Raw genomic sequence first — 12,618 nt, forward strand, 5'->3', positions numbered from 1 at the left:
GAGTAAGAACTTCCACCTTCTCCTCCTCCACCACCAGCAGCCCCTCCGGCAGTGTAAGAACTACCACCTCCTCCTCCACCAGCAGCGTAAGAACTAGAACTACCACCTCCTCCCTCAATCTCCTCCACTACTACAACTTCTTCTACGTAAGTACTTGTTGGTTCCTCAACGCAAGGAGCTGGAGGAACGATGATTGGCTTCTTCTTTCTCTTGGCGAAGCAAAAGAGAGCGACTGCAAGAAATGCAAGGAAGAATACACCCCCCACCGAGACACATACAGCAATTATAGTTGTATGGTGATGGTGGTGGTGGCCTCCACCGCCGCCGCCTGGTGCAGGTGGAAGCGCAGTATGATTTTGGGAGGGTGGCATAGCATTTGGTGATGGTACTGGAGGTGGAAATTGATGGGATGTTGGAGTAGGAGGAGTTGGTGCTGGTGAATGCCGTGGCGGTGGTGGAATAGACGCCGGTGTTGGAGTTGGACCAGTTGGTGGATGATGTGGTGTTGGTGAAGCAGGTTTAGGTGTTGGACTTGGCGACTGATGCGGTGGTGGTGACGAAGGTGCAGGTGTCGGGCTTGGCGAATGCGGTGGTGGCAGGGAAGAAGGCCTCGGTGTTGGGCTTGGTGAAGTCGGTGGTGGTGAACTAGGTGCTGGTGTTGGGCTTGGCGAATTATGCGGTGGAGGGGGTGTAGGTATTGGTGTTGGGCTTGGTGAAGTAGGCGGCGGCGGTGAACTAGGCATTGGTGATGGACTTGGTGAAGTATGTGGCTGTGGTGGCGAACTAGGCGTTGGAGTTGGGCTTGGGGAAGTATGTGGCGGTGGTGGTGAACCGGGTGTTGGAGTTGGGGGTGGTGAATTACTAGGTGGTGGTGCTAGGCTTGGTGAATTAGGTGGTTGTGCTTGCGGTGCCAATGGTGCAGGTCCACCAGGAGGTGACAGTGGTGGAGCGGTAGGACCATTAGAAGGTTTTGGTGGTGGTGCAACTTTTGGGGGTGGAGGTGGTGGGGATGATACTGTTGTGTTGCATGGAGGTGGGGGTGGAGGCGGGGGCGCATAATTACATGGAACAGGTGGAGGGGGAGGGGGAGGGGGTGGGGGTGGTGGAGGTGGTGCATGATTGCATGGGACAGGAGGAGGTGGTGCATGATTGCATGGGACAGGAGGAGGTGGTGGTGGAGAATAATATGGATACGCCATATGAATGCTTTTGAGAAGAGGCATTATTGCTCCGAGAATTGGTTGCCTGATTACTTTAGTGTGGATATGTTCTTCTATGCTCTGCAGTCCAACGAGGAGCGCGGAAAATGCGCAGGGGCTATCTATATATACACATATTTTAGTGAAGAGCGATGATAAGCAAATGCTTGTTGGAATATAAAAGTAATCAAGTAGAGGGTGTTTATACTAACAATTCAAGAATTAATGAACTGTGTTCATATTCAAAATAATAGTAGTTGATTTGGAATGTGGAACTCGCAAATTGCTCCTATATCTCTTTGACATTTCTTACTTGGAAGGAACTAACAAACATGCTTGCTCGATAAAAGACCACACCCAAAAAAAAAATTAAAAGAAAAAGGTACACTGGAGTTGTGTTGCACCACCTTCAAAATTCAATTATACCATAGTAAGAAAGTTAACCAAGGCCGGGTTGGATCAGTTGGATCCTCTGTGCCACTACTCGATGTCAAATCCAGTGTCAATCCCACTAATCACGTGATGGTAGAAGAAATTTAAATAAACAACATATGATAAATTAAATAAATAGGACACTTGACATAAATATAGAAGTGGCACTGAATTGTCACTGAAAAAGTGGCACTGAGGATCCCGTATGGGGTTGGATGTATGTATGTACCCTCAATGAAGTTAAACTAAAACAACCTAATTAAGAGTGATTCTTAATCCTGTTGGCTAACTTGTTTAGATGTTGATTATACGTAGACTGGACCCACATCTCTTATTAATTGTTATAGACTTATTTATTCTAGTAAAATATGGTTTAGGAACTTGAGAGAGAGCTGAGGTTAAGCCATTTGACACGGGCAAAATTAAGCAAGAAGAGCGATTTCTTGTGAATGTTATTGCTTTGAATTTCAATGAACAAGACCTACAAGCTGCAGATTGCTGGAAATGCACGGAACATTCATTTCTAGACATCTGAAACCACGCAATACAGCAATTCAAAAATACTCTTCTTAATTGTTGTTACTTGTTTAAAACAAAAAATGAGACTGTATGCCAGCTTATAGGACAACGATGTTAAGTGGTAAATTTTATCAGGTGAATTATAGATACTGTTAAAGAAATTTACTAGAGTAGCTAAGTGTAGTTAAATTTTGATATTTGAGAAAAAAAAACTTTTATCGAATAATCTCACGGTTATTACAACAAAATTCACCACTACAATATCAACAATTAACCGATGTAATTAATCATCGAATTGTGGGGCGTTGAGCATTTTCCTCTAATCTAAAGCCATTCATGTCGCGGCGCACGTCGTTCATTCTAATTCAAGTCGTATTTGTCAAGCCTAAATAACATTAATATTATTAGCTATCCTCGAGCACATATATGGAATGATAATCCACGGTGTAAAACATGTTTTTGACTCTAATCAGTTGGTCGCTTTTAGTGTGTTTTAGAGATTAAAGACTCCAAAGTTGGGTACCACCTTATCCATTCATAGCATCATTATCCCTAGTTAAATGAGATTAAGACATGAGTCCTTTTTTTTTTTGTTAACACAATTCAACACTTAAATTTAATGGATTTAGATCTTAATATATTCAATCCGTTTGATAACTAAAAATTGAACATTTGAATTAATTAAATGGTACTAAATTTTCTAGACAAAACTTACTACCAAAATGAAATGATAAGCTATTCACTTATCATTGAACGTGATATGCACTCAAATGTATTAGAATTAATACTTAATGAATTCAATAAATTAATGAATTCAGACTTCAAATTTCAAATTTTAAATTTCAATTTTCACACTTCAATTTTATCAAACACACGCTGTATCAAACGCACACTAAGACATGAGTCAGTGAATTGAAAATTAAACCAGTGATAAACCAATAGTCTGCTTCAAATGTAGCACCTAGCTAGCTAGTGCGGTCAACGACCTTGAAGATGTCGAAGAAAGTTCTTTCTCTATAATTCCAAAGACATCAACTCTATAGAAGGGCTCGTGCATCTTGTGTCAGCTAATAGCTAGTCCCGCCGAGAAGTCAATTTGGACTGCTGTATATGGAACCAACGTTTTTGTTTTGTTTTTTTTTTTTTGAAGGATGGAACCAACTTTAAGACAAACTCTAGGGGCCGTCTACTTTAGTCTACAGTGCTCTCAATAGCCAATAGCCTACCAAAGTTTTGCACCTCATTAATTGCCTCATTAAATGAGATTAGTCTCTGTTCAGCACTGTTTTGCACCTCATTAAAAATAATAGCCTACCAAAGTTTTTTTTTTTTTTTAGTAGGTACGGAAAAACACCAAAATAAATCTACTTCGATCAGAGAATTTACTTGTCAGTAAAATTTAGAAAACCTGACCCTGAATAAAGAAGTAATGCAAAAACTGAACTGTAAGTTTTGCTGTATTTTGAAGTCAAAAGGTGCTTTATTTGGGCATGTTTAGTAGGGGTTGGTTGCATATCGTAAAAAATTTCATTGTGCACCTAATACTCCAAAGCACAAGTGTCGTGTGTTAATTTGCAAGAGGCCAAGTTGGACTTTCTGAGAATTAATTAATGTCAAGACGAAGTTTCGTTTAGAGGATGACCTTTTTTATTTTCTTTCTTTTATTATTAGTAATGATTCCAGATTCGAGGTTGTCTGTCCTTTATAAGTCCACCATCTATTTTGTAAGGGAAATAATAATATTGGCACCTTTTAAAAAATCTCAAACATTTCTTAAATATAATGCTAATATAATTTTTCATTTTGTAGTGCTCTCAAAATACACAAAAATTATCCTATAGCTAGTATCCTCGGAAATGGGGTAGGGACGGTCATTCTGAGCAGTTAATGGTGGTCCAGATAACAAGTTGTGCATCGATTTTCACACCGTGTGTGGGACCCGCAAAATTTTGTACTAAAGTTACACGTTGTGCAAATAAAGTTACACCGTGTGTAACTAAAATTACGCGCTGTCGAAAATGGTCAAAACCGTTGGGAACAGTTGCACCTGCAACCGTCCGTGCCCCTTGTCCATTATCCTCCGACAATTACAATACATAGCTAACCTAGTGAAAGATCCAAGTCAATCATTATTGTCCCTTTATGATGTCTTTATATATTAAATTCGTCCTTAATTTTCTTCTTTCTTCTTCTTTTTCCCCTTTGGAGTTAGGTTCTATTTGAGGCTGGTCAAATAATGATAGAGATATCACTACCGACCACGAAAATAATCGCGTAGCTGGCAAGTTATATAAAATTCTATGCCAATTTCGCATGACTTAAATCGCTCGTTCTCCATATTTATATTCTTTTTGTAATTTGGCAACGTGTGTCATCGTTTCTTGTCTAGTTTCTAAATTCCAAAAGTACGATGGTGCTGGATGGATTATCGAAAAAAGTATTCTTTTTTCTTTTGTATGAAACATTGACCAAGAATTTTGAACAAATATAAACAATGTTTAACAACACGAGGACCAAAGTATATACAACCAAAATTTAGCAAGAAGGTTGATTGCATGTCCCAATTAGTTAACACATGAAGAAGCAACTAGAATTTTTCTGCAATTAATTAAATTAGATTATATATTCTTCGTAATGCATATGCCAAATAATTGGTGAATTGAAATAGAGGGATTGTGCCCATTACTTTGTACTATTAATCCTCAACTAGAGATGTGAATGCAATCGTTGTTGAAAGCGTTGAAGATCGACTTCCTGCAAAATACTAACGTGTACAAGAACTATCTTCTTTCATTTCACGAAATATTTAAATGGTCCAACCTAGATACCTAAAATGCGAGTTCAATTCCTTTTTTTTTTTTTTTTTTTTTGTAATTCCGAATGAATGGATAGCAAATACGAAATAGATAATTGTTGGCCGGTCAATAGCATGCTACATTCATTAGAAAAATGATTAATCTTGTACGCACTAATAGTGTATACACTCTTATGGTTGAATGCATCAGAATTAATCTGAATTTGAATTCAAAATCTAAATTTTACATGTGCCATGCATATGATCATGATAGTATATACACTGTTGATATATATAAAAATTAGTTTTAGAAGAAAGGAACATCAAACACTTCAAAACTTTGAATTACTTTCATAGCACTCATGCAAATAAACTAACACAATGTATAGCAGTACTTTTGCAACTTAGTTAATAAAAATTTTCACTTATAATTAGGAGGTTATGCGTTCGAATCATTAAAAAAATAAGTGAAAAATCACTATTGATCATTTTTTAAAAGAAAAAATAAAAATATTTATACAAGCTAGAGCCTAGAGCAGTTGGTGGATGGAGATGTTGTGCCTCATTTCACACGTGAAATATAGGACTAAAGTTTTAAACTCACGAGGCAATTGAAGAGTCAATACCATGAGAGAGTCACTTGTTTATGTTAGAAGCTTATTTATTTTCTAATTTATTTACTAACTAACAAGTAGTAAATTTATGCCCTCTAAATTTCTAAAACAAGAAAGACCCATTTTAGATCTCAAGTTTTCAAAAACTATAGGGTTCAAAAACTTTTGACTGCAAATGTTCCATGTGGTTTATGTGTTTTCTGGAATGTATTTTGAGGTATTTTAAAAACTTAAAATTTTATTATTGTATTTTTTTAATTTTTCTCTACCATCACATACCATTGCCACTACCTCTCCTCTCTCCTCCTCCTTCCTCCACTATCGCCATCGCCCCTCTCCCCTCTCTCTTCCTCTCTCCTCTCTCTTCGGCTTCCTCTCCCTCATTTCTTTTTCATTTTCATCTTGATCTTCCTCTTCCTTCCTCTCTTTCCCCCTTCCCTTCCTCCCCTCTTCTCCCACAAACCCCCTCCCCTCTCTCCCCCTCTTTGGCCGCATCAATCGCTACAAGAATCCAGTTGGAATCGACACGATGAAAGGGGCATGACCCTTCTCCTATTCCTCCCTCTCTCAATGAGAGAAGAAGGGAAGAGGATTACTGAAGAAGGGAAGGAAAGAGAGCGAAGAAGAGGAGAGAGAGGAAAAGGAAGGAGAATTGAAGAGGAAAAAGGTGGAGGAAAAGGAAGATCAAGAAGAGATGATGACAAAGGGTCGATAATGGCAGTAGATGAGGGATGTGGGGAGGGACGATGGTCGGTAGAAGAAAAAAAGATGATACGATTTATTTTATTGTATTTTTATTAGGTACATTTGAAATTATTTGTATTTGGAGTATTTTTGAAGTGCTTTTAGAGTCGGTCACTGTAGACCATGAAAACAAAAACTTGTATTCAAATACAAGCTCACCTAAGCAGAGCCATAATCATTAGATACAAAACAAGTCTTTATTCTTTGCCAATCTTTTTTTTTCAGGAACATTAATAGTTTGGATGTAGGAAGGTAAAAATGTTAAACACAGCAAAACAGTAATAAAAAGAAGGGTTTTTCTAACGAATCTCTTTAAGGCACTCGTTAACGCACCTACTATTCACCTAACTTACCTTATATATATATATATATATATATATATATATATACTAACAATTATTATCGTCTCTTGCATTTATATACTTTCCTTATTTAATTTTGTCTATATATATATATATACTAACAATTATTATCGTCTCTTGCATTTATATACTTTCCTTATTTAATCTTGTCTATCCTTTATACCGGTTAGACAAACCGTAGAAAGAAAGCTTTAGGGAAGTGAAAGAGTCCAGCCGAGGAAACATTCCAAGAAATGGTGTGGCCCAGGTCCGTATTCAAGAACAGTAGATGCAAATAGCCCAAATCAGGGTGGGCTTTGGTTGATACCTGCAAGCTCACATGGTAGGAATATTTAATTAGCCCGGCAATACAAAGCTCTCCAATTTAACATTTCAACATCACACGTACTTATCTGCCCTCAATCCTTGAATTTTCTTCAACCCAAAATAATAAGTGACTATTGATGGATCTTATGCACATATACTTTGTCTATTTGTTTAATATATACCAAAGTAGACTTTTACAACCATTGAATTACCCCATTACAAGAGTGAATTTAAAGAACAATTCATCACTCAACTTTTGATGGCTTTCTTTTAATCAAATTGATTCAATATTGCTAAAATAAAAGGTCACATAATAAGTTGACCAGTAGTACAAGAAGATCTTCAAAATACTAATTAAGCAATACATAAATGTTGGCAATTGATTTCACATTATTATTTTAACTTTTAATATTGCCACAAAGCAAAAGATCGGTAGTATAAGGTAAGAATTTGCTTCAACAATCGTACTTGAAAATAGTTTTACTCCGCTTTTTCATTCTTAGACTGTGTCACCTTCTTGAAATGCAGAAATTTCCTTTAATTCAGTTACCAAGTTAACACTTAGATATATTTTTCGTAATAAAATCTTCACGTGGTGTTATCTATCTTTCCCTTTTTTTTTTTTGCAAATTGTCTGGTTATAAGTAATTATGATATGAGTCACATTTTTATTCAATTAGAAATATCCTAGTCATATAAATATACACAAAAATATATTACCCAAAAATGGACATGGGAGGGGTGATACGAGTAGTGCTTTAATGATAGCACTCAAAAAGGTAAATTTTGGAATATAACTCGAGAAAAGCATAGTTTTATTTATTACTAAATTGCTTATTTGGCTTAAGCATTCCTTAGGTAAGCATACAAGAGTTCATAGATAATTATCGTTTCCAAAAAAAAAAAATACAAGAGTTCATAGATGACAGAAGCAGAAGGAAAATACCGCGGTTGACGTTCAGTCGCCGAGTTGTCTTGTGGCATGTTTTCCTGGGACTCCAGCACCAGCACAGAGTACAATGCACTCTCAAAAAATGACACCCGCGGAGGAGCCTTTGCTTAGTTCAACCTCTGACGATAACCAGCTCCGCTTCCACACCTCCCACTACCAGCAGCTCCAGCACCAACGAGATGAAGAATCATTGGATGAAACCCAAAGCCTCGTTCAAGAAATATGGTTAGAAAACAAGAAAATATGGCAAATTGCGGGTCCTTCTAGCTTCGCCCGAGTAGCTATGTTCTCACTCACCGTCATCACCCAATCTTTCGCCGGCCATCTTGGCAACCGTGACCTCGCCGCTATCTCCATTGTCACCACCGTCCTGATCTCCATTACCTTCGGCTTCCTGGTAAGTCAAAGCAATCTAACTTTTTCTTTTCTTTCCTTTTCTTCTCTCTCAATTTATAAGTAGATCAGTATTCGTGAACTTGGGCCGTAAATGTAAATGCGAATGTAAGAGGCACTAAATACGAATGCGTGCATTTAATACATGGTCAATTACTCGTGTATGCTGAACTAGCGCCAATTGGAAACCCTGGTAGAAAAATTTGTAAACTAACCATAGTTGTAAGATATGAATAGTCGGCTATGGAGTAACAGAAAAAACATTTGATTAAACATTATAGTACTAGGTGGTCTAGTTGTTCAGTGGAAGGGGATAAGTTTTCTTGACATTGTTTGCTTTTTTCACTTGTTAGTCTAGGCTAACAACCGGTCAAATTATTTATTCAATTTTTGTTTGACTTTCGAAAAAACTGTGAATGAAGTTTGTGGCTCATTTTGATCTCTTCATTGTGCTTTTCTTGGAATTTTATACAACTCGGTACATATTTAAATTTTCTGGGCAGTCCCAGTAAGAACACCTGGGCATAACTCGACTGATGTTTTCCAGCGACACTTTAATAGACTTCAATTCTGTGACTTGCGAACATTCTACTATGAATGGCTGGAGCAAAGGGGCATCTATTTGCTATTGCAACATCATTTTGTTGTATTTGGCATGCGTATCGACACTAACATGTAATCAGTGTTCCAGCTGGGTATGGCTAGTGCACTCGAAACACTGTGTGGAAAAGCCTATGGAGCTAAACAATACCACATGTTGGGTATATATTTGCAGCGGTCATGGGTTGTTTTATCCATTAGCTCCATAGTTCTGTTGCCTCTTTTTCTATTTGCTACACCCATAATAAAGTTCACGGGGCAGTCAGAAGCAGTATCTGAACTAACAGGTGAGGTGGCTCTGTGGCTTATTCCAATGCACTTAAGCTTCCCCTTTCAGTTTACGTTGATGAGATTCTTGCAATGCCAGTTGAAGACGGGGATGATTGCTTGGCTGTCTGGTGGGGTGCTTGTTGTCCATGTGCTATTGAGTTGGATATTTGTTGGTTGCATGAGAGTTGGAATTACTGGTGCTGCAGTTATACTTGATCTTTCTTGGTGGCTTTCTGTCGTGGGATTGTTTAGTTATAGTGTATTTGGTGGGTGCCCTCATTCTTGGACTGGATTTTCCAAGCAAGCATTTCATGGGCTTTGGGAGTTCTTCAAACTCTCTTTTGCTTCTGGTGTCATGCTCTCGTATGTTTCCCGCTCCTCTTTCCTTGAACTTGAGATAATTTGACTTATATGACTAACACTTCTGATCTATGTCTACTGTTTCAGATTGGAGAATTTCTTTTATAGAGTGCTGATTATTGTCTCAGGGAATATGGAATTTGCTGAGGTTGCTGTTGATGCCCTGTCAATCTGGTTGGTTTTCGGTACTTTGTTGATCTTATTTTTGTTTCCTGCTATTTGTTTAGATGCTTATGTAGTTTCTTCTTCCTTTGACAGCATTACGATGTATGCTTGGGAATCCATGATCCCTCTTGGGTTTTTTGCTGCAACTGGGTATTTTTTTTTTTTTTGTAACTTTCATTCAATTTTTCACTTTGTTTCCATTCTTGAAGTTTCAATACCATACCAAAATTCTGAAGTGAAGTGCCGAGTTGTATATCATATGACAGAGGAAAAGAGAGAGAGAGATTGGAGACTCCTACCATAAATATACACAAATTTTGGATATATGACATTATACTTGGTACATCTTGTTGACGTTGTTCAAAGATACAAATCAGAAATATAGATCCAAAAACTTGCATACAGGGTTCCAAACGAACCTCTCTATGGAAAAAGAAAAATAAAATCTCTAATGCCCTTTCACTTGATTATTTGCCTAAACCACATGTATTCCACTTGTAATAAGTCGGGAAATTTGGTAAAATAGAGGAACCTATTGAAATCCTTAGCAATTGAAAATGCTCCCTCAAAATGGGGAAAGAATAGCCTATTTTTGAAGATAATCATACCTCTTTCTTAAGTGATTTAGCTTTGAGTGGTCCTTTCAAGCATAAGTTTGTCCTCAACTGTAACTCGAAGAATGCAAAACTGCAATTGATTCTATCAACCAGATAGTTTATTCTAGTACATGATTTCTTATTTTGATATGTTTGTTACTTTCTTTGTTAAAAATAGATATGATCTAGCAATAATAGACCATTCATTATCTTCTTTTTAGATGGCTGTTACAACTGAATGGTATTCTAAGTTCTGTTTGATGTGTGATGGCTCATGCATCCAGGGTGCGGGTGGCATATGAACTTGGGGCAGAAAGCAATAGAGGTGCCAAGTTTGCTACCAAAGTGTCATTGTTAAACGCTATAGCATTGGGTGTCATGTTTTCTTTACTTGTCATGATAGTCCCTGACAAGCTTGCAATGATCTTCACATCAAGTAGTTCTGTCACAAAGATGGTTCATGAGCTTTCACCCTTTTTAGCGATTACCATTCTTGTCAATGGAATCCAGTCCATTCTTTCAGGTGAAGAAACCTCAAAATCTATAAACCTGATGATTCAGATAGAGTATGAACACAAATTGAGAAAATTGAACAGGAGAACATAAATTGGCTAGCATAATTCATCATTATGCTCCAAATATAACATTTCAGGAGTAGCTGTTGGATATGGCTGGCAAGCACCGGTGGCATTTGTGAATGTAGGAAGCTATTACATTGTTGGAATGCCTCTTGGGATTGTCTTGGGATGGTGTCTGAAGTTTGGAATCAAGGTATATGCCAATAGAGCCAGTTAAAATTTTGAATTTGAATCTTCTATGTATTAAGCTCTCATAGAACATGAGGTAAAATTTGCAAATGTAATGTGAGGTGTTCTTTTCCAAACCAAATGTTTTCTGAAGTCTTTTGCTATTTCTTATAGTTTTCCAATGCTCCTAGTTGTTCTTCAGTTACTCTGTGATTAACCTCACATGTATTTTAATTCAACAGGGCATCTGGGCTGGAATGATAATTGGGACCATTGTTCAGACATTTATTCTCGTCATTATCACAATCAGGTTTCAAGGCGAAAACGAGGTAAACTTTCAATCTGAGCCTGGCTACTCTTGATCAACACTACCCTTGGGCAATATTGAAATTCATTGCAAAAGACATTCGAAGAGAACAAAGTTTGGAGCCTTAATTTGTATCTCAGGATTGGAAATTGAACATAAAACCTCTGTTTGATGGGTTCAGATTTCACAGCCAAACTGAAATGGGTGTGAGACTAAAGTTTTGATCAAACTTAGCCTTCCGTATACAAGGGTTATGGATACAATTTCCTTCCTTATGTGTATTGTTGCAGGCACAGCACGATTCGATTCAAGTGAAGATTTGACGGGCTTCCAATTACTTATACTGCAAATTCATCTGCCAAATTATGGACTAGTCAACTTGAAAATTATCCAGAACTTCTAATGCATGGCTGCAAACCCCAGCATTTCTTGAGATCAAAGCGGACAATCACAGATGACATTTCAAATACGTGGAGCTATGATGCTGTTTTTTGGCTTCCACAGGGATATGCTGTTAGAGAGCCATCTGAAATTCAATTATATATAGATATATATATTCCTTTTGGACAAACTTCGGTAACCTCGTATTGTTATTTTGCTTGGTGCTTATAACTCTCAAGTCATCTGTACTAGTCTGAATATTCTTTGAAAGAAATCAACTGGGAATTGTGGAATCTTTTGGTTTTGGACAAACTGGTAGCTTACATTGTTATGTTGCTTGGTACTTAATATCACTCTCAACTCATCTGTCCTAGCCTATATATTCCTATATGTTCTTTGGGGAATATGCAAGTAGTTGAGATGGCTCCGGTTGGTATAATGGAAGAGTAGTTGATGCTTAAAAGAAAAAATTACAGGAAAAGCAAAAAAAAAAAAAAAAAAAAACGATTGCAACCGCCATCCTTGGTCGTTACTCGTCCGTTAAAAGTCATATAATCCTAGTAACCATTTGTGATATTTGGAGTGTCATAAATGAGTAAATGCCAAATGTGGAGTCATACTAGGATTGACCACCACTTTAACGCACACATTGCTCTAAACAACTAATAATCCATAAAAATAGCCACGCATATGCAGTAACCTTCCAATATCTACATGCTCCTTCGCAAGCTCTCACTTTTCTACGCTTCAAACTCCATCATCTCATCCTTCTCCTCCCTATTTAATCTATATCTTTTGCTATCTCTTCCTTGATCATAATTAACCCTCTTTTGCTCTCACAAATTCTATCTCTTTGGCTGGCTCCAAGGCTTTTAGAA

At 37.5% G+C, this 12,618-nt stretch overlaps 1 protein-coding gene across 1 annotated transcript; it reads left to right on the forward strand.

Moving 5' to 3' along the window:
• The first annotated feature begins 7,876 nt into the window (after positions 1–7,876).
• LOC113713721 (protein DETOXIFICATION 27) lies at positions 7,877–12,052 on the forward strand. The gene is made up of 8 exons (XM_027237510.2): positions 7,877–8,319; positions 9,007–9,548; positions 9,633–9,719; positions 9,804–9,860; positions 10,591–10,829; positions 10,959–11,077; positions 11,295–11,381; positions 11,650–12,052. Exons 1-8 carry the CDS (start codon positions 7,990–7,992, stop codon positions 11,680–11,682), a joined length of 1,494 nt encoding a protein of 497 aa, XP_027093311.1. The 5' UTR covers positions 7,877–7,989; the 3' UTR covers positions 11,683–12,052.
• The last annotated feature ends 566 nt before the right edge of the window (positions 12,053–12,618 follow it).

The sequence above is a fragment of the Coffea arabica genome, chromosome 10c, assembly GCF_036785885.1.
Source record: "Coffea arabica cultivar ET-39 chromosome 10c, Coffea Arabica ET-39 HiFi, whole genome shotgun sequence".
Classification (NCBI taxonomy): Eukaryota; Viridiplantae; Streptophyta; class Magnoliopsida; order Gentianales; family Rubiaceae; genus Coffea; species Coffea arabica.